General features: G+C 44.6%; 2 protein-coding genes across 3 annotated transcripts in view; one reads left to right on the top strand and one right to left on the bottom strand.

The window, feature by feature from the left end:
- The window catches only part of C2H18orf63 (chromosome 2 C18orf63 homolog), a 33533-nt gene extending 23942 nt beyond the window's left edge, over positions 1-9591 (bottom strand). Inside the window, exons 1-4 of the mRNA XM_074985863.1 lie at positions 9458-9591; positions 8669-8747; positions 4657-4713; positions 1808-1919 (exon numbers count right to left, since the gene is read on the bottom strand). Of these exons, the coding sequence (XP_074841964.1) occupies positions 1808-1919; positions 4657-4713; positions 8669-8747; positions 9458-9591 (382 nt within the window). The remainder of the gene's footprint in view (positions 1-1807; positions 1920-4656; positions 4714-8668; positions 8748-9457) is intronic.
- A 5830-nt stretch (positions 9592-15421) lies between these two features.
- Positions 15422-18397, top strand: part of CYB5A (cytochrome b5 type A) — a 36060-nt gene continuing 33084 nt past the window's right edge. For both annotated transcript variants that reach the window (XR_012644472.1, XM_074987525.1), the window contains exon 1: positions 15422-15683. Coding sequence is in view for 1 of the 2 variants with exons in the window: in XM_074987525.1 (XP_074843626.1) it covers positions 15447-15683 (237 nt within the window). In the remaining variant the exon portion in view is untranslated. The remainder of the gene's footprint in view (positions 15684-18397) is intronic.

Here is an 18397-nt window from a genome sequence, read left to right as displayed (position 1 = left end):
GATTAGAAGTAACCCCAAAGTTACCATATGTGCTTCACAAGCATAAGCTTTATTCTAAGTGACACTTTATTCTAAGTGACACTATGAAATTAAGAATGAAATAGCGTTCTTGATTCCAGTAGGGTGGAGGGCAATAACAACAGATTGGTGGCTATCTCTGAAAGTACCAAGATTAGTTGGGATAAAGGTTTTGGTAGAGCTTCTCACACTGCTTGAAAAAAAAGCTAGTGTCTGCTTCGTCACTACTTTGTCATACTAACCAGCCTGCCCTGCTCTGCCCTGTGCCCATGGAGAGCTTGTGTAAACATTCTGCCTAGGTCACATGCAGTGCACTTGATAAGAGGAAAGAGCTGGATTGAATACTCTTCTTCACTAGCATTCCTGTACATAACATGCTACAGTGTAACCTTCAAAATGGAAAATAACTGCTTTAGAAATAACAAGAAGTCTTGTGGCACCTTATAGACTAACAGATATTTTGGAGCATAAGTTGTCGTGAGCAAAGACCTGCTTCATCAGATGCATGAGTGGGGGGGCAGTTTCAGAGGGGTATTTAAAGTAAGTCCCAGTCCCAGTAAGAGGGAGGGCCAGAGCTGACAAAGTCTATTCAGCAAGGTGGAAATGGCCCAGTATCAACAGTACTTATCAAAAGAGGAAAAAACAAGTGAGATCAGACAGGGGGATATGAGCCTTTGTCAGAGTCTAATGGGGAGCTATTAACACCCGGAGCAGAAAAACTGCCTTTGTAAGCTGCGAGCCCCTCCCAGTCTCTGTTTAATCCATGGTTAATGGAGTCAAATTTGCAAATAAATTGCAGCTCAGAGATCTCTCCCTCCATTTGATTTTTAAGATTTTTTTGTTTTGGAACTGTCACCCTTAAATCTGCTCCGGAGTGTCCAGGGAGATTGAAGTGTTCCCCCACACACAGAATAAATGGATATAAATCAGACATCAGGAACAGTAATGTACCGAAGCCTGCAGTACATCTTCCAGGTCCAGAAGCACCTGGAACAGGTAGGGGCCCTCACAGAGGAAAACCTGAGAGCTGCACAGGCGTCCCAAGCCCGAACCTATAACCAGGAGGCGCGGAGTCGCAGCTTCGAGCCAGGTGATCGGGTCCTGGTCCTGCTGCCCTCCAGCGAATCTAAGCTGCTGGCTAGATGGCAGGGACCTTATGAGATTATTCGAGCCATGGGGCCTGTCACCTATGAAGTTTACCAACCCAACCGCTGTAAGAAGACGCAGCGATATTACATCAACCTCCAAACCACATCTGCCAGGGTCTAGTTTTCTACATGATCTAGTTCGCCACTCTCCTCCCCTCGTTCAGTTAGTGGGGGGAGCCACAGTTATGGCAAGAATGACATCTAGCCTGAATAAACGTGGTGGAAAGGCATGATCAAAAAGCTTATTACCTTCATTCTAAATAAGTGAAGTGTACAGCTTCCGTGCAACAGAGGTGCTGATGATAAAGAGCTGATTTTGAAAACAAATTTACATTGTTTTCATAAATCATTTGCTGTACCACCAAATTTAATTTTGAAATTGTTAACTGAATATGCTTTGGTTAACTTAAATGGTTATTAAATCAATTACGTAAAGGAGAGCGGAGACAGAAACAGAATTACTTGTCCTTTTCTATTAGTCATTTACATATTAAACTGGGATAAAAAACAGAGAAATACAAAAATGTCAGACTAATTATCAAAGAGTAGGCAGCATATGCATGGCAAATGTAATTAAAAATATAATATAATACTGAAAGTCAAGTCAAAGGGTCAGAATCTGACCCAGGTGAGTAAGATACCTTGTACCAACAGATGTCCAGCCTTATTCCATCTGGGGGCAAGCCTGGTCATAAGCGTGTAACAGAGACAGGGTTGAAGGATGGCTGGGACAACTCTTTCTGGAGCCTCAATCTAGTAATATTAACCATAGGAAAAAGAAAAGTGTTAAATAATTATTTAATAAGCAGCTTTTAGAACAATTAAATCAAAGAATCATTCTCTTGCTTGGGGCCAAATCCTGAAAGATGCTGAGCATCTGTAACGTACTCTATTCTAGTTTGAAACTGCAACAGATTTGAGCCCCTTAGCACGTGGCCTTTTACTGGACACCAAGATTAGGATACATTCTTATGCATTCTGCATTTTTTTAGAGGGTCAGCAGGTTTGGGGGCCGTGGAGGAACGACAGAAACAGTTATATACAGTTCTTTTTAGTATAGTTCTGTTTATATCTCATTCCAAACTCTAACTAGTGATTGCTGACATATGCACATATTAAAGCCAGCTGCCTGTCTTGCCTAAGATTGAGGATATGTTTGATTGGTTAAAAAAAATAATTATGTTGCTGCAATATGTCTAGACATCAAAGCAAAGCATGTGACTCAGTCCTACATGACAATCTGTTAAAAACAGCATTGCATAAAATTAATGTAGCCTATATGAAATGCATTTGCCATTCCAGGTTTCACTTATTTGTGGTTCACCGTGATTCATTGCTCCTCGCTGTGCTTCACTGCACCATCCTGAGCATGATTCAGCATGCTCATGCTTTCTCAGAGCTCCTTCACAACCACATTAAGGATCATCAAGCCTTTCTCATGACACCAGAAAGAAAAGTGAATGATGAAGACATTGGCCAGCAGGTTAAAAAGGGGAAAAAAAAAAAAGGTGATTATATTAAGCCAGAAAGTTGAATTACTGGATAAGCTGGAAAGTGGTCACACTGTGGCCTCAATTACTTGCCTGGCATCAATGAGTCTAGGTATGGGACAGTGTTACTGCAATGCTGCCATACTAGAAATTTTAAAAGGACTTAAAGAACAAGACTAAACAGCTTCCCATCACATTTCTTTGTAAACCACCTGTTAATCTTCTCCTCCCAGAGGAACAGTAAGATTCCCAAGCAGAGAGCTCAAAGAACTATTTTGGGTGAAGTTGAGGTTAAAGTTGAAGTTTGAAGTTGATTGTATCACCTTTGTATTCCAGTTTGACTGATAATTTACCACTTTTAAGAAAAAATTGCTTGTTGACTGTTAAACATCAGGCGATAAAACCTTTAAGGACAATGTGTTGTTTCTGTGTTGCAAACACCTCCCCACCCCTGGTTGTGGTATTCGCCATTTGCGGCTTTCTCTGGGACATCACGCCTGTCAATGGCAAAGCCTTCCTGTACTTAATTATCTGGAAGAAAATGTAAAATAATTGCTAATAAAGTGTTTTTAAAATAAAAATTGCTATAATGGTAAACATAGATGGAATCAGATTAATTATACAATTTAACATATCACTTGGGCTGGGTCTATACTTGCCTACAACTTCGAAGTGGGGCATGTTGATCAAGGTGATGGGAGATTACTAATGAAGTCCTGCGATGCATACACAGCACTTCATAAGGCTAATTCTCTGCTGTGGAAACTTTGAAGTGTCCAGCTTCAAAGTGCTGGTATGTTTGTAGCCGCAGGCACTTCAAAGTGCCCTTGCTACTATGAAGTGCCTTTACTCCTCAAAATTTTGGGGAGCAAAGGCACTTCAAAGTAGCGCAGGCACTTCAAAGTGCCCGCAGCTATACACATGCCGGCACTTTGAAGCTGGACACTTCGAAGTTGCCACGGGGGAGAATTAGCCTAATGAAGTGCTGCGTATTCACTGCACCACTTCATTAGTAATCTTCCATTGCCCTGATTAATATGCTCCCTTCGAAGTTGGGGGCAAGTGTAGACAAGCCCTTGGTGAAGTAGGCACATCTGAACAAAGAGGCTTTTTCTATACAGGCCACTTATTTTGGAAGTGACATGCTAATACACGGAGCGAAAGATGATAGTGAGGCGCAGATGCAAATTCCCTGCACCTCATTAGCATAATGTCACGTGATTTGGAGTCCAGAAGACCCTTCTTCCGGACTCCAAAATACCATGTAGAATTGCAGCCCTGGGGAGCTTCTGGAAGGAAGTCCTTCTTCCAGAGGCCCCTTCTTCCTGAAAATTTTTGGGAAGGGGCCTCCAGAAGAAGGACTTCCTTCTGGAAGGCCCCCTGGGGCCGTGCTTCTACACGGCATTTTGGAGTCTGGAAGAACAATCTTTGGGACTCCAAATCACGTGACATTATGCTAATAAGGTGCAGGGAATTTGCATCACACCTCATTAGCATCTTTTGCTCCGTGTATTAGCATGCCACTTCCGAAGGAAGTAGCCTGCGTAGAAACAGCCAAAGTGTTTTAATGTTGCCAAATGCAAGGTCATACATTTAGGAGCAAAGAAAGGTAGGCCACAATGAAGATGTACAGGTTGGTTTTGATTATAATTTGGTTTACTACTTAGGAGTTTCTGAAAGTCCATGCTCAGCCAGACAAATGTATATCACAGTCAATGTAGAACAAAAGAATCATACATTGCAAACACAAAACAAAAAGCAGATCATGGACAAGGCTTCACAAAGTTTTATGTACTTTGCAATATTTGGTACTGTAAGCCACTCCTATCATACATGACATATGCATTTAATGCAAAATTTAGGTAGAAGATATTTCCCCTATTTTCCTCCCGACTGTTGGAATAGGAATTACAAGCCCCGTGAAAGACATCAGCTTCAAATACTGTGATTACAAGTACTGGCAAGAATTAATAAATATAACAGCACTAAGAGTCACTTACTGTAGCACCATGTTTCTCTACATAAGCCTGACATTTTCCTGTTTTGTAAAAAGATATCTAAACAAAAACAAAGAACAAAAAAACCTGAACCTTTTCAACTTAAAGGGAGTAGTCAAACAATTACTGGTGCAGCCTTTTTATATTCTGTACTTGCTGTTCTTGCAGAGCCACGGCCTTGATCTCTATCTGTCTTTAGTTGTCTTTATTGGCGGGGTTTTGTTTTTCTGTGGAGCCTTAAAGAACAAGTCATGGACCAGGACCCCAACATGGTACAGTGGTCTAATGAAATTGCTCTAAAGCTACCATAGCCATGTTGAAGTGTATTGGTTATTAAAAAGGCTATAATGGACCCAGGATGGCTGCTGTTAGTCTCTTCCCTAGCTGATAACTCCAGTCTAAATGTCAGCTGGAGAAAAAGCTATTTTTCTTTGTCCCTCACCAATGACCAAAATAAAACATTTAGTGAATTTAATGGAATGAACATGTCTTCCCAGGAATGGTTCTAGGTTTTTGTTCAGTTCTGCACATCTCATGACATTCAGGAGCCCTTTGTGCCTTCCCCATCCATACACAAACACAACTACAGCTTTTGAGGCTCTCCCCTTGCTGCTGGCAAAGAAAGAGAGAATTTTTTAAAATGACAAACCTAAATTCTCTGGTATTTATACAGGGGGTCCTCGTTATAAGTTGCTTCGCTATAAATTGTTTCACATATAAGTTGTTAATTATTTCAGGAATTCAGATTCATTATAAGTTGCACTGATCCACACTTATCTCATTTAGGGGCCAATGGACCAAAAGCCAGGAACACAGCAGAGCTCTGTGGTGACTGGGCAGCAGGGGCTGTAGTATAGGGGCCCTGGAAGTGAGCCCTGAACTCATTGGGGCTGGTGGAGGGCTGCAGGAAGCCAGGAGGAGTTGGGGGAACTGGAAGTTAACCAGGGGAGTTGCAGGGAACTGTGGGGAGTTGGTGGGGAGCTGCAGGGACAAGCAGGAAGCTGAAGAGAGCTGGCAGGTAGCTGTGGGGGCAAGTGAGGAGCCAGCAGGGAGCTGCGGGGACAGGTTGGGATCCAATGAGGAGCCACGGAGAACCAGCAGGGAGCTGCAGGGACAGGCAGGGAGCCAGCAGAGACAAGTGGGGAGTGGAAAGGAGCCGGCAGAGAGCTGGTTGGCGTCCAGCACGGGACCAGTGGGGAGCCACTAGGGAGCCAGCAGGGACAGGTGGGGTACAGTGGGGAACTGTGGGAAGATGGTGAGGAGCCAGCAGGGAACTGCAGGGAGCTGACAGGGATGGGCAGAGAGCTGGTGGAGAGCCAGTGGGGAGCAGCAGAGAGTCGACAGGGACTGGCAGGGAGCTGGCTAATCTTTTTCTATTATTATTTATCTACAGTAAACCCTTAACATATGCAGCTTCAAGTTGCACATAACTTGCTTTAATGACAGTTAAGTGCAACTTGATGCTGCTCTGCAGCCCCTTCTCCCTGCCGTCTCCCAGCTGCATGGCTGTCAGGCTAACAGCCGCGCGGCTGGGAGAAGAGACTTTTAGCTCACTTAGCTGCCCGCAGCTGCAGACAGCTAGGCAAACTAAAAGCTTTTCCCCTGCCTTCCCCCAGCAGCACAGCTGTCAACCTGACAGCCATGCTGCTGGGGGAAGGGCAGGGAGAAGCAGCCAGGAAACTGACCAGCCCTGGTGGGCTGGTCAGTTTCCCAGGTTGGCAAGCAGAGGGGAGCTGGGAAACAAGTGGCAGCCTGGTTCCCATCTCTCCACTGACTTGCGTTAAAATTTGAGTTATGCGGGAGTTGCAGGAACACAACCCCCCACGTAACTCAAGGGTTCACTCTATTTATTATTTTTGAGGGTTATTGGCACATTACATGTACCACACGTGTGTGAACTGTATGTGTTGGGAATGTATCTCAAGCTAATTACATTATTCCTTATGGATATTAATTCCCCTTTATAAGTCATTTCACTATGAGTTGCATTACTTAGGAACGTAACCTGGACTTATGAGGGGGACCACCTGTATAGGGGAAAAATACAATTTGAATTAAGTGGAAAAGTTTTTAGCCATGTTCATTTCAATTTTTGCTGTTTAGGAGCAACAATTAGGTTTTATGACATTTTGTACAGAGAGATTATTTTATACATTAAAAAGTGAATACATAAAGTCTTTTCTCAGTGTTAAACTTCAGATGGGGCAAACATCTTTATTTTATCAAAACTTGCTCATTAACATACAAAGTGAATGATAGTTTAAAAACACGGGCACAATATTTTAAAAATATATAAAATATATAATAGAATTTAACAAATAATTGTGTAATTCCATTTACAATGAAAATCAAAAGACTTCCCTTACAATGCAAAATATAGTCCCAAAGCATTCCCACGTACTTTGGGTAAAATCCTGATCCCACTGAAGTCAATAGTTTTGGCACTAACTTCAACCTGGCCAGAATTTCACTCATCCTCATTAGTTAATTGTAGCCAGACAGCCAGCCCCCTCTCAGACCAGCATTGCTGGGAACACAAGGGAGCCAAAACAACAGGGCACTTAACATAAATTCCAGCACAGCCTTTGAAGCTGTGAGAAAGCACAGGTGTGCTGCTACAAGGTGCCTCTGGGAACATATACAACGATTAGGCTCACAGCAGACAGAGAAGCTGTGACAGACATGGCTCTTAGCCCCTACTAAATAACGTGATGCACACACACCCACATCCTAGGTGGGAAAATATTTACCCTAATAAAAGAATGTCCAGTAGTCGAAACTTATTGTTTCTCTCCCTTGCAAGTGTAAACTACTCTTGCGAGAGCTGGCGTCGCCCAGACAGACCAGCCCCAATTTGGCATAAGAAAGGAGAAAGAGAATAAAGGAGTACAGAGGTATAAGTATGGGACCTACAGCACCATGATTTTTGAGTGCTTTTCACTATCTATCTGCTGGTCAGATAAGTGACAGCCTCCCAAGGCTTCTGCAGCTAAAGGGGTCCCTAAGCCTTGTCCCTTATTCGTCTTTCCGCGGAATTGAGTGACCGATCCTGGCTTGGCACCGCTGGAATCGAGAGATGCAAGGAGGGTAAGAAGCACCCACACCTGATCTCCGAGCTTTAGTGTACACATATTTTGACATAGAGCTCTATACTTTGTTTTCTTTCTTTGGGATCGTGGCTTCAGTTGTGTAACTTGTTTGTGTGTGTAACATCTATACATTTAAATAAGTAGGCACTAGCAATTTTGTAACCATATGATTAGAATCTAGTTTAATAAATTTTGGGTAACCGTTTGTGCATAAGCCTGACTTGTTTCTCTGGTTTACTGTAAAGCAGCCAACACAATTAAAGAACCTCAGCCGTTTTGCCAATAAAGCCTGGCCATTAGGTGAGAGTACTAAGAGCCTAGCGTTGAGTTGTGCCGCCTCCACGGGGCAAACTCTTGGGGCGCCTGTCAGTCAATCCTGACTGCCCACTGCGAAGGGGCTCTGAGCTCTAGCAGTTAAAGTCACGGGTGTGGAAAGGCTCTTAGTGTTGCCATTGGGGCACCTGTCAGTCAGTGTTGACTGCCCACTGCGAAGGGGCTCTGAGCTCTAGCAGTTAAAGTCACGGGTGGTTAGGACCTTGGGGCATCCGTCAGCCTAGCCCGGGCTGCCCGCCGCGAAGGGACAGTGCGTCCTAGCGGTTAAAGTCACGGATGGTATAAAACGGGCATAGCTGGCACCTCACCAAACATCCTTGGCCGTTGGCTAACATTAATGCACATGTCACTGTACTTCTCTGTATAAAGTAATGACACTCATCACTTACCTCTGTCTTTTCAAAGGGCCATTTCTTCAGTGGGAGAAATAATATGCCACCTACATTACTAGTGTCAATTTATGTATTTTGTATTGATAACCATTTATATTTAAAGTGTCTCTATTTACTTAGAGTAGTTCTGATAACAAAAAAAAACAAACCTTGGAATATACAGATAGAGATACCATAAATAGTATAGATTTTGATACTGACCGACATTACAACTGAAATTTGATTCAATGTTCCGGGGACAGGTGAGGAAAGGATGTCTTGATGAAGAAATAACAATTGCCTATGAAGATAAAACTTTTAAAAATCAATTGTGAATCGAATTTCTTCTAAGCTGGGCTTGCCATCTCAGCATCAGGTTATCTTTATTTGAGTTATGTTTTCCTAAAGCTTAACCTACATTTTCCAGTAGTTCAGTATTAAAAGCTGGCTAGCTCAAGTTACTGATTCACTTCCCACCCAGACTGGTCAGTCACACAAATATCTGATAATTGTTTGGGAGCCTTTGTGAGAAGGAACAAAATCCATTTTCAGAACAGGCATTCCCTCTCCCAGAAGGCGGAAAGGTAAATGTGAAAAAAAACCCCAAACAGTAGGTATGGTAATTGGAGTATGCTGGGAATGTGAGTGTTCTTTTTGGAAAAATATTATCACTTTATGTCTCTCCTAAATCTCTGTAGAACATGGCATTATCTCAGTTGACACATTCAAAGAGTTACAGCTTTGCATATGATCAGGGAAGTATTTTAAATCTTTTATTATTCCCTTACTAATTCACTGGTCTGCTCATGACAGATGTCTTAAAATTGAACACCTCTATAAGCTATAGAGGATTTTGTTGCTTTTTTGGGAAAAAAAGTCATCTTACACCTTACCAGAACAGTTGGAGGAAAAAAAATACTATAAACTTAATTGGTCTCGCTACAGTGAAATACTTTAAATAAAATAAAATTACTTCAAACAATGCCAACCCTTAGAATTATTGCCTTTTACCTGCAAATCTTCATCTGTGTATTCCTAATCTCACTTTCTGCCAATTTAGAACTCAGTGTAATCCTAATGGCACAGAGTTTTTGTAGCTCAGGCAGACAGACGAAGAACAGTGACTGGCGTCTAGTGTCATTCATGTTATTTTGTTAACTATTCCGACTCAGTATCTTAGTCTATAATAAAAGAAAAATACTATTTTATTATCAAAAATAAGAGAATATGGTTAGGATATTGTGAAATTATGAGAAAAATCAACCATATCAATCAATACAATTACATTCTGATTAATATCAGGTGGGAGTTTATAACAATAGTTTAGTCAACCTGAACAATTTATCACATTTTATGCTCACTGTGTTCAAAAGTGATGGGAACCTCAAAGATGATGTTAAAGTAATGTTATAGGCCCATTTTATGTTAACAAAAGCAATAAGCTTCAGATTTAAGGCAAGAATATGTTAAGGACCATGTCACTCTGGTGTCTGCATTTGGGACCAATCAAGTCCCTTTGACCCATGAATGGAGACATACTGTGTCAGGATCTTCCCTTCTTTCATGGAAAGGCAGGTCTGATTCCTCTGCACTGTACCGTTTTTCCTTATTCCAGAACCCTAGTTGGGATCTCACCTCTGAGTCAAACAATAGTAATCGGCAGGCTGAGGAGAAGAGTGTGAGGCACATAACTGTCCTTCCCCATCCTGGACTCTGCTGAAAATATAATATATCCAATGGGCTTTATTACATTTCAGTGTACCCCACCAAAGTTTGTCCTTTTAATACTATATTTTTGTTCTCACCCTCTATCCAGGAGAAGTGTGTGCAGATTGTGTGTGTGTGTTTTTTTTTATATAAATGCAATTATGTTTATGTTACTGAAGACAAAATCAACAAAATATTCTCTGGACTAGGAACAGAAGGTGGTGAAACTTGTGATGATCCTTAGGAATTCATTCCAGTCTCACACTACTTTGGAATGTCTCTGGCAAAGGTGCATTTTATGCTTATTATATTGCTGCTAAAAATCATAGGCAGATGGAGTTTCCTAAGCATTGAAGGCCAACATCAAAGCAGGGAGATCCATGCTGAGAATTCTTCCTCTTCAGCTCCTTTGTGCTGGTTTTCCCATAGAAATGGATGATTATCAAGATCTTCAGCTGGTGTAAATTGTCATTGGCTACACTAAAATCAATGAAAGCTAAACCAATTTATGTTCAGTGGGCAACCTGTGGGCCAGTTCATCGGCGTAGGCTCCTGGTGGGCCACCGGACAGGCTGTTTACCTTGCGTCAGCAGAGACATTGCCTGCAGCTCCCACTGCTGCAGTTTGATGTTCCTGATACTCACTGACCTTGGAACACAAACCGTGCCCCATGGGAGCTGTGGGTGGCTGTACATGCAGATGGAAGGTCAAAAACCTGTTTGGCTGTTCCCCAGCAGCTTTCCCTCATGAATCACATGCAGCCCAAGGGCCACATGTTGCCCACCAATGATTTACGTTATCTGAAGATTTACCCCTTGGCCCTTAATTATTGCAGTGAAGACCAGTCTGGAGGCTATACTGTAACCTGTTTAGAATTAGATCTCCTAGAACACAAGAAGTTAATGAACAGCTCTTTCATTGTTCATGGCAACTTATTCCTTTACCATAACAATTGCCACATCCCAATTAACAGAAATATTCCATCAAAAAAAAAATAGTGATCTAAGAAAGACTATTTATATCCAACCTCACATTTAGGTATTGCCTGATAAGTGCAGCTGTTCTTATGCTTCCCTAGCTCCCCAGAATAATCATGAAGTATGGAATGTACTTACCTGAAATTGAAATAGTAACAATAATAAAGAAACTTCCCTGTTAAAATTCTGCAAAGTCACAATTCTTCTGAAAAGACTGTTTGTAAAGTATGACTTTAAAATACCTGGACAACCAGGTATTACGAAACAAATATCACAAATGAGTGTTACATTTGTAATTTTATTCCAGGCTATAACATTTAAAATCCAATGACATGTATTTAAAAAGAGTTTAAGTATGATTAAATCTGTGGCCCAAAACTGAAAGACCAGCCATCTATCAACTGAAAAATCCTGTGTAAATAAAATCCAGGATGAGATGTGGAGCTGCACATAATGCAGTCCCAACCATATTAAAAGCTGAAACTAAACTAAGAGCACATATAAACTATCCTGAAGTTTAGATTACAGGAGTCTGAATAATAACAGAGAGAAAGCCGTGCTAGTCTGTATACTATCAAAACAAAAAAAGCAGTCAAGTAGCACTTTAAAGACTAACAAAATAATTTATTAGGTGAGCTTTTGTGGGACAGACCCACTTCTTCAGACCATAGCCAGACCAGAACAGACTCAATATTTAAGGCACAGAGAACCAAAAACAGTAATCAAGGTAGACAAACCAGAAACAAATTATCAAGGTGAGCAAATTAGAGAGTGGGGGGGTGGGAAGCCAAGAATTGGATTAACTCAAGTATGCAAACGAGCCCCTATAGTGACCCAGAAAATTCCAATCTCATTCTGTTAATGACTTAAGAGTTTGCGTGTTACTGAAGAGGAATTTTCACAACACACTTCAAAGAGAGGCTGCTGAACTGTCTTTTTATATTCAAATTTGACACATTAACACGTGGTTTGAACCAAGGTGCATATTAATACCAAACACAAAGAAAAGCCGGTGCCAAACAGGCAACCAACACATTCTGCAGATAAGACCTCCATGCCTGAACGCTCACTTGCTCACCCTGCAGATGGCTAAGCAAAACTCTGCCTTGCTCCACGATGGCACAGACTCTTTACAGCTCCTCTGCAGGGTTCACTAGTGGAAGCTGTTTGAGGATCCCCTGCAAACACAGTTTGAACCCCATGAGTTAGTTTTGCCCCAGCTATTTCTTTCCCCAAGTCCTTCTACATGGCAGGAAAAAACCTGCCTCAAGCAGCCGCTTTGCCGAGCACCTTTCTGCTCACAGGCTAGAGCCACATCTGGGCGCCCAGCCTTGGACTTAGGCCATGAGGGAGGATGGCCACGGGCAGTGGCAGAACACCCCTGACAGAGACTCACTAGTTCAGCCGCTGAGCCTCTTACCCCAGTGTGAAGGGGTTAGTTCTGTGTGTGAGGCTGGGGTGGAGGGAGCATTACTAAAGCTGAGCGGGAAACTGAGGCAACAGCTTATCCGGGGTTGAGGTTGCAAAAGACAGAAGAACCACCACACCACACCAACACTTGAAGATGGGGGCGTCAAACTAAGCCACGGGCAGCACCTAAGCTCGCCCCAGCTGCCCCCGCGCGGTCCCGCTGTGTGCGCGCCACCCGTCGTCTCGGCGTCTACGCGCGCTCCCGACTCGAAGGGCTTCGCGCCTTTCTTCCCCCAGCCGCCCTCGCCTCGCGCGCGTTCCCGCCCCCTGCCCCGAGGCGGGAAAGCGCAGGGCGGCAGAGAGAGGAGAGACTGGTGGGCGCGCTCGAGGGGGGTCTGAGCGGCGCTTCTAGCTAAGCCGCAGCAACGTCCTGCTGGGAGGGGAGCTGCTGCTCCCTTCTTGGCCCACAGCTTGTCTGAGCGCCGCCTCACCACTCCCCTGCCAAATTGCAAGGTACCAGCTGGCCCTCTGCGCGCCCAGGCCGGGCACTTGGGCAGTTCGCACCTCCTCTCACCCCGCCCCGCAGCAGACCGAAAGGAAAGGAAACACTGCAGTGTGCCCACAGTGCGCCCTGTGGGCTGTCATGCTAAGTGACGCAAAAGGAACATTATGCAAGTGGATTCCCTGAAGGCGAGTGTGTAGTGGGAGGGGACGCCAATGCCATACCATAGCTGCTGAGTTCTAGCCTGAATTTAATTCAGTATAATTAAATTGCCTGAATAAATTAGCAAGTGGAGATTAGCAGGGGGATTACATACACCTGCCCCCAATATATTACAATATGTTAGAACAGTTCCTCTTCAAATAAACCTTTACTTGTATTTGGCATTAGAGTCTGACTTTGCTGAGGCTTTGAAGAGCTGTGACTGTCCCACTACAACTGAGAATGATGTAACTGTTTACTGCAGGATTGCCCAAACTTTATATAGTTGGGACATGGTTTTTGTACCTTTTTATTGGCCCAAAAATATAAACATGAAAAATGAATAATTTTTCACTTTATTATTGATTCACAATAATAATAGTACATAGCAATAACTTGTATATTTTCTGAGAACTGGCATTTTTTTTCAAGGACTGGTAGGGGGCCGTGGACCACACTTTGGGAAATGCTGGTTTACTGAATGGCTTGGAAGAACAGAATGGTTCATGTAAACTCTGTGATCAAACCACCAGTAGAGAATTCACCGTTAAAAGTAATGAAATGCATTACACTGAAATGTTGGTGATATTGTGTGTATGGCTAAAAAAATCAAGTTAAGCAGCCATAGCTGTCAAGCTATCAAATTATAGTTGTTTGGAAAATACTGAAGGAAACCAAACAAAGAGGGTTGTCATGGAATTTTACCCTCATTTTCAACCAGATTCATCAAGCTAGGGGGCTAAAATAGGATTTCACCCTAGGCCTTGGATGTCTATTTCACCTTAGGCAGTAGGTGTCAACGTACCTGCTTGTTTGTAGCATGCATTTCTAAACTGGCACTGGGCTGCTACCACCCATACAGAATTATTTATTCTGTTTCTTTCACTTCTGAGGATATGCTCAGCTTTTCTTCATTTTAATGGCAATTTCTTGCTTCACAGATTTCATTGAAAAATCCTCTCCTTACACCCCTCCTCTGCTCTGGCTCCACAATAGACTTTCCCTGTGAAGTGGGACTTCTCATACTTCAGGGGAACGTAGGAATGTGCTATACAGTAGACCCCCCCAACTTATGCAAGGGGTTGCATTTCTGCAACCCCCGGCATAAGCATAAGTCAAATTGCCTGAACAGCACAGCACTCAGTTGCATTAACTCAAGTGCATGTATCTCAGGGGTCTATTGTACTGAATCAATACACAAAGGCTACATCTACACCACAGAGAATTTTTGAAAGAAGTCCTTCCAGAAGATCTCTTCCAAAAGAACTTCTTTTGAAAAAGAGCATCCACACAGCCCTCACTCTTTTGAAAGAATGGGCCAGGAATCAAAAAAATCAGGCCCCATGAAGTCTGCTCTTTTGGAGGTGGGGGGGGGGGGAAGGGCCTGCAGAGCACCAACATGTTTTCTTTTGAAATAAGCTTTTCAAAGTGGGCACTCTTCTTGAAAAGGAAAAGGAAGAGCAATTTTGAAAGGAGTGCCGCATTCTTTTGATTTACTTTGGAAAGAATGCTTTTTTGTGTGGAGATGCTCTACTGGATCTTTCGAAAAAGCCCCCCAAAGAACTTTCTAGCATAGACGTAGCCAAAGAGACCTGGCATCTGGCCGTGGAAGATCAGAGACCTGCAAGGCCTATGGAAGAAGGAAGTTGAAAGGTGTCTGTTGCTCCAAAGCAGCTTGAGGAGTGGTACCAGAAGCAACTGACAACAGACTACCTTTGATTTTTGTGAGGGGGCGTGGATCCTGCGGTCCCGGCCCATGTTACCAGCGAGCAGCAGCTCTGTAAACCGGTTCATACAGCGGGAAATGAGCACGGAGAAAGGGTCGTCCGATCAAGGGTAAAAGGGCGAGCACCAGCTCAGGATCAGGCAACAGGGACAGAGCTAAAACTCACGCAGTGCTGAAGGGCGGGGAGGATGTTTAAGCACTGGCAGCGTCACGTGATCCGGAGGCACATGACCGCCGTGCGCGGGGGAGGGGGGTTGGCTTGGAGGGACGAGACCACGCCCCTCTCCGCCGCCTACTGATTTCACCAAGCCGTGACGCAACAGTTTTTTTAGAGTTAAAGTGACAAAACAGCTTCTCAGGCTCTCATTCATCATTCGGCCAATGAGGGGCGCCGGGGAAAGCCCGTGCTCTCATAGGCCGGGCGCGGCCTCAGATCCAATCGGCTTCAGGGCGTAAGGAGGGTTGAGACGGAGTCACATGGTGTGTCCCTCCTCCGCCCAGAGCCCCGGGATTACTAGGAGGGTCGGGCGCGCGCGCGCGGGGCGTTGTGCTGCTCAGCGAGGGGCGATGGCGGAGGGTGCCGGCGAGGCCGGGTGTGAGGAGTGGCGCGGTCGTTACTACCGGCTGCAGGAGATCCAGGAGCACAACCACAGCCAGAGCACCTGGATCCTGCTGCACTATCGCGTGTACGACGTCAGCAAGTTCCTGGAGGAGGCGAGTGCCGGGGCGCGGGAGGGGGCTGCGGGCGAAGTGCTCCCAGCTTCAGCCGCCTGGGCCGGGCGCAAAGCTCCCGACCGCCCGTATCGTGCTGGCTGGTGGGTCCGCGCCTGAATACCGTGGGGGGCGCCGTTGTGGAGGGCGGAGCGTGCGGCGCCCTAGTGGGAGCACGTGGGGCTGCCCTTGAAACCGGCGTGAAGAGGTGCCCGGGTGTGTGGCAGGGGAGGAGGAGGAAGTCGGGCGATGCTGCTTTGGAGTCCCGTGGGTGGGCCAGGTTGGTGGGTTTGAAAATCGCCCTTGGTCCTGGACAGGGTTTGCTAGAAAGCACCCCCGTCCCGCAGCGAGAAGGACGGTGCGTTTGGCGGCTGCCTCAGCCTTTGTACAGTTCAGCGGTGGGACCCTTCCTGTTACCTCACGCGGGTGCACAGGCCCTGCCCATCAGTTGGAGTCCTCACCCTCTTCCGCACCCGGAACCCCTCATTTTTGGCCCTACTGTGGCGCTCAGGAGAAGCCTGAAGCATTTGCGCTCCCGCTGGGCTGTGTGTAGCCTGTGACTGATTTTTTTTTTCCTGGGGGTTATGTAATCCCGACAGAGCGGGGCTGTTGTCAAGAGGGATTGAACCTGAGATCACAGGAGCTAAAGCCCTGTGTTCTACCACATGAGCTAAAGGTTAGTAGGTTCTCCTCTACTGCGTTGGCTGAGAGACTTCACTTACCTTAGTACTGTCTCAGTGCCTCTGGGTTACAGTCAGAACAGAGGCCCCTGAAATACCACAGTCTAAGTTTTGCACATTTATTCAAAGGATGCACAGGTGTGATTTAAATTAGTTCGGTGGAGTTACTCCAAGTGTATTCTAACTTTGAATAGTCTGACCCATAATATGCATGGGTCTGCAAAATGGAGGTGGAAGTAATTTCATAATCCTGTATTGATGCTTTAAACACTTGTGCTTTAGGGACATAAGCAGAGTACTCTGTGGTTTTGTCTACATGAAGGTACCTGTATCTTTAACTAACTACTGGTGCAGTTTCTTTTGTGAAAGTTCTAGTGTAGACAGCAGAGTTGTCTTCAACACTATGAATATGAAATGTGCAAGTCATATATCCACAAAAGTTTTTAGTATTTTGGTCTGTCAGAGTGATTCATTACTGATGTGACAGGCTAATGTAGACACTGCCATAGAGAGCTCGGATTCTTATGGTTTGAAATATATTGAAAGTCTATTACACATAAAAGTAAATGTAGTTTGCAAAGCGAAATGATTAGGATTACAAAAGTGCAGAATTGAGTTGCATGTACAGTAAGGCCTCAGAGTATGCAAACTCAGAGAGCGCAACCCCGCTCTTACACATCTGACCCTGACCCCACCCCCGGCCCAGTTTAAACCACCTGCAAGCAGCTCTGGTTTGAGCCACAGTGGCGCAACCCCCCTGCCAGCTCACAAGCTGCCTGCCTGCCCGCCCCACATGGCTCTGGTGCGATGCCGGCTCAGAAGATGACTGCCCACCTGTCCTGCATGTCTTGAGCGCAACTCTCATGCCAGCTGACAAGCCACCCCCCACCCCACGTGGCTCCGGTGTGACACCCCCACCCCCCCATCAGCTCACAAGTTGCCCACCCCATGCAGCTCCGGTGCAACCCTCCCTGCTGGCTCACAAGATGCCTGCCCCTTGTGGCTCCAGTGTGATTTTTTCCTCCCCTGCCAGCTCACAAGCTGCCTGCCCTTCCCTGTGCGGCTCTGGTGCAAACCCCTTGCTGTCTTTCTGGCTCAAACCCCCACCCCCACAACCCATCCCTTCCATCCCCGAGAGACATCCCCCTCACAAACCACGTGGCAGCTAAGCTGTGGGACTCAGACATCAAACACTCCCAAGCAATAGGGGTTAAGGCACTGTGGGATAGGTACCGAGAATGCATTGCTCACGAGGTTGAAATTGAATAAGGAAATGAGGATGCAGAAACTTGACACAGACACATGGTGTCTAGAACATTTGTAGATGCTTGAAGAGAAATTTATAAAAACAAATTTAAATAATCGCTTCTCATAAATATTGATTTTTTTAACTAATAGTCTAGATGCAGCCTTTATCTGCTGTTGTAGGTAATGCCTCAAATTTCCATCAAATAAAAGATTAAAAGGGAAAATTATCTGCTGTGCAGTCTAGATGATAAATAAGACTTGGGTTATGTAAATACTTTCCTCTTTCAGGATGGAAATTGAATTAAATTAATATACATCTGAATAGGGTTAGATGTTGTGAGAACATGCAAGACTTGCCTATGCTGCAGATCCTGCTGTTGCTGGGATCAGTGGAACTGCATATGTGGTGAATACTGGCCATCCTGCTTGTGTAGACAGGGTCTGTATATATCTGATGAATTCTCTCTTCACCCACAGTATTTCATACAGTTAGTGACGTTAGTAATTCTTTCTGACTAAGCCAACTTTTGCCTGGCAGGTAGCAGTACTGAAAAAACTTCTGACAGATGTAGCTAGTGACCTGGCAATAAAATAAATATTTGCTCGGAAACAACAACTTAAATCATTCTGTTCCCAGTGTGCAGTGCAATTTGTAAATGTTAAAAGGGACAGTACAGACAGTAGACTGTCAATATTACAGACCCTGATTTAGTGGACTTTGGGAACAACAGACATCTGTTATTCCCCAGGTCTCCTGAGATCCGTAAATCCTGCCGCCACAAAAGAAGG

The sequence above is a fragment of the Carettochelys insculpta genome, chromosome 2, assembly GCF_033958435.1.
Source record: "Carettochelys insculpta isolate YL-2023 chromosome 2, ASM3395843v1, whole genome shotgun sequence".
Lineage (NCBI taxonomy): Eukaryota > Metazoa > Chordata > Testudines > Carettochelyidae > Carettochelys > Carettochelys insculpta.
This window is presented reverse-complemented; position numbering and strand designations above follow the sequence as displayed.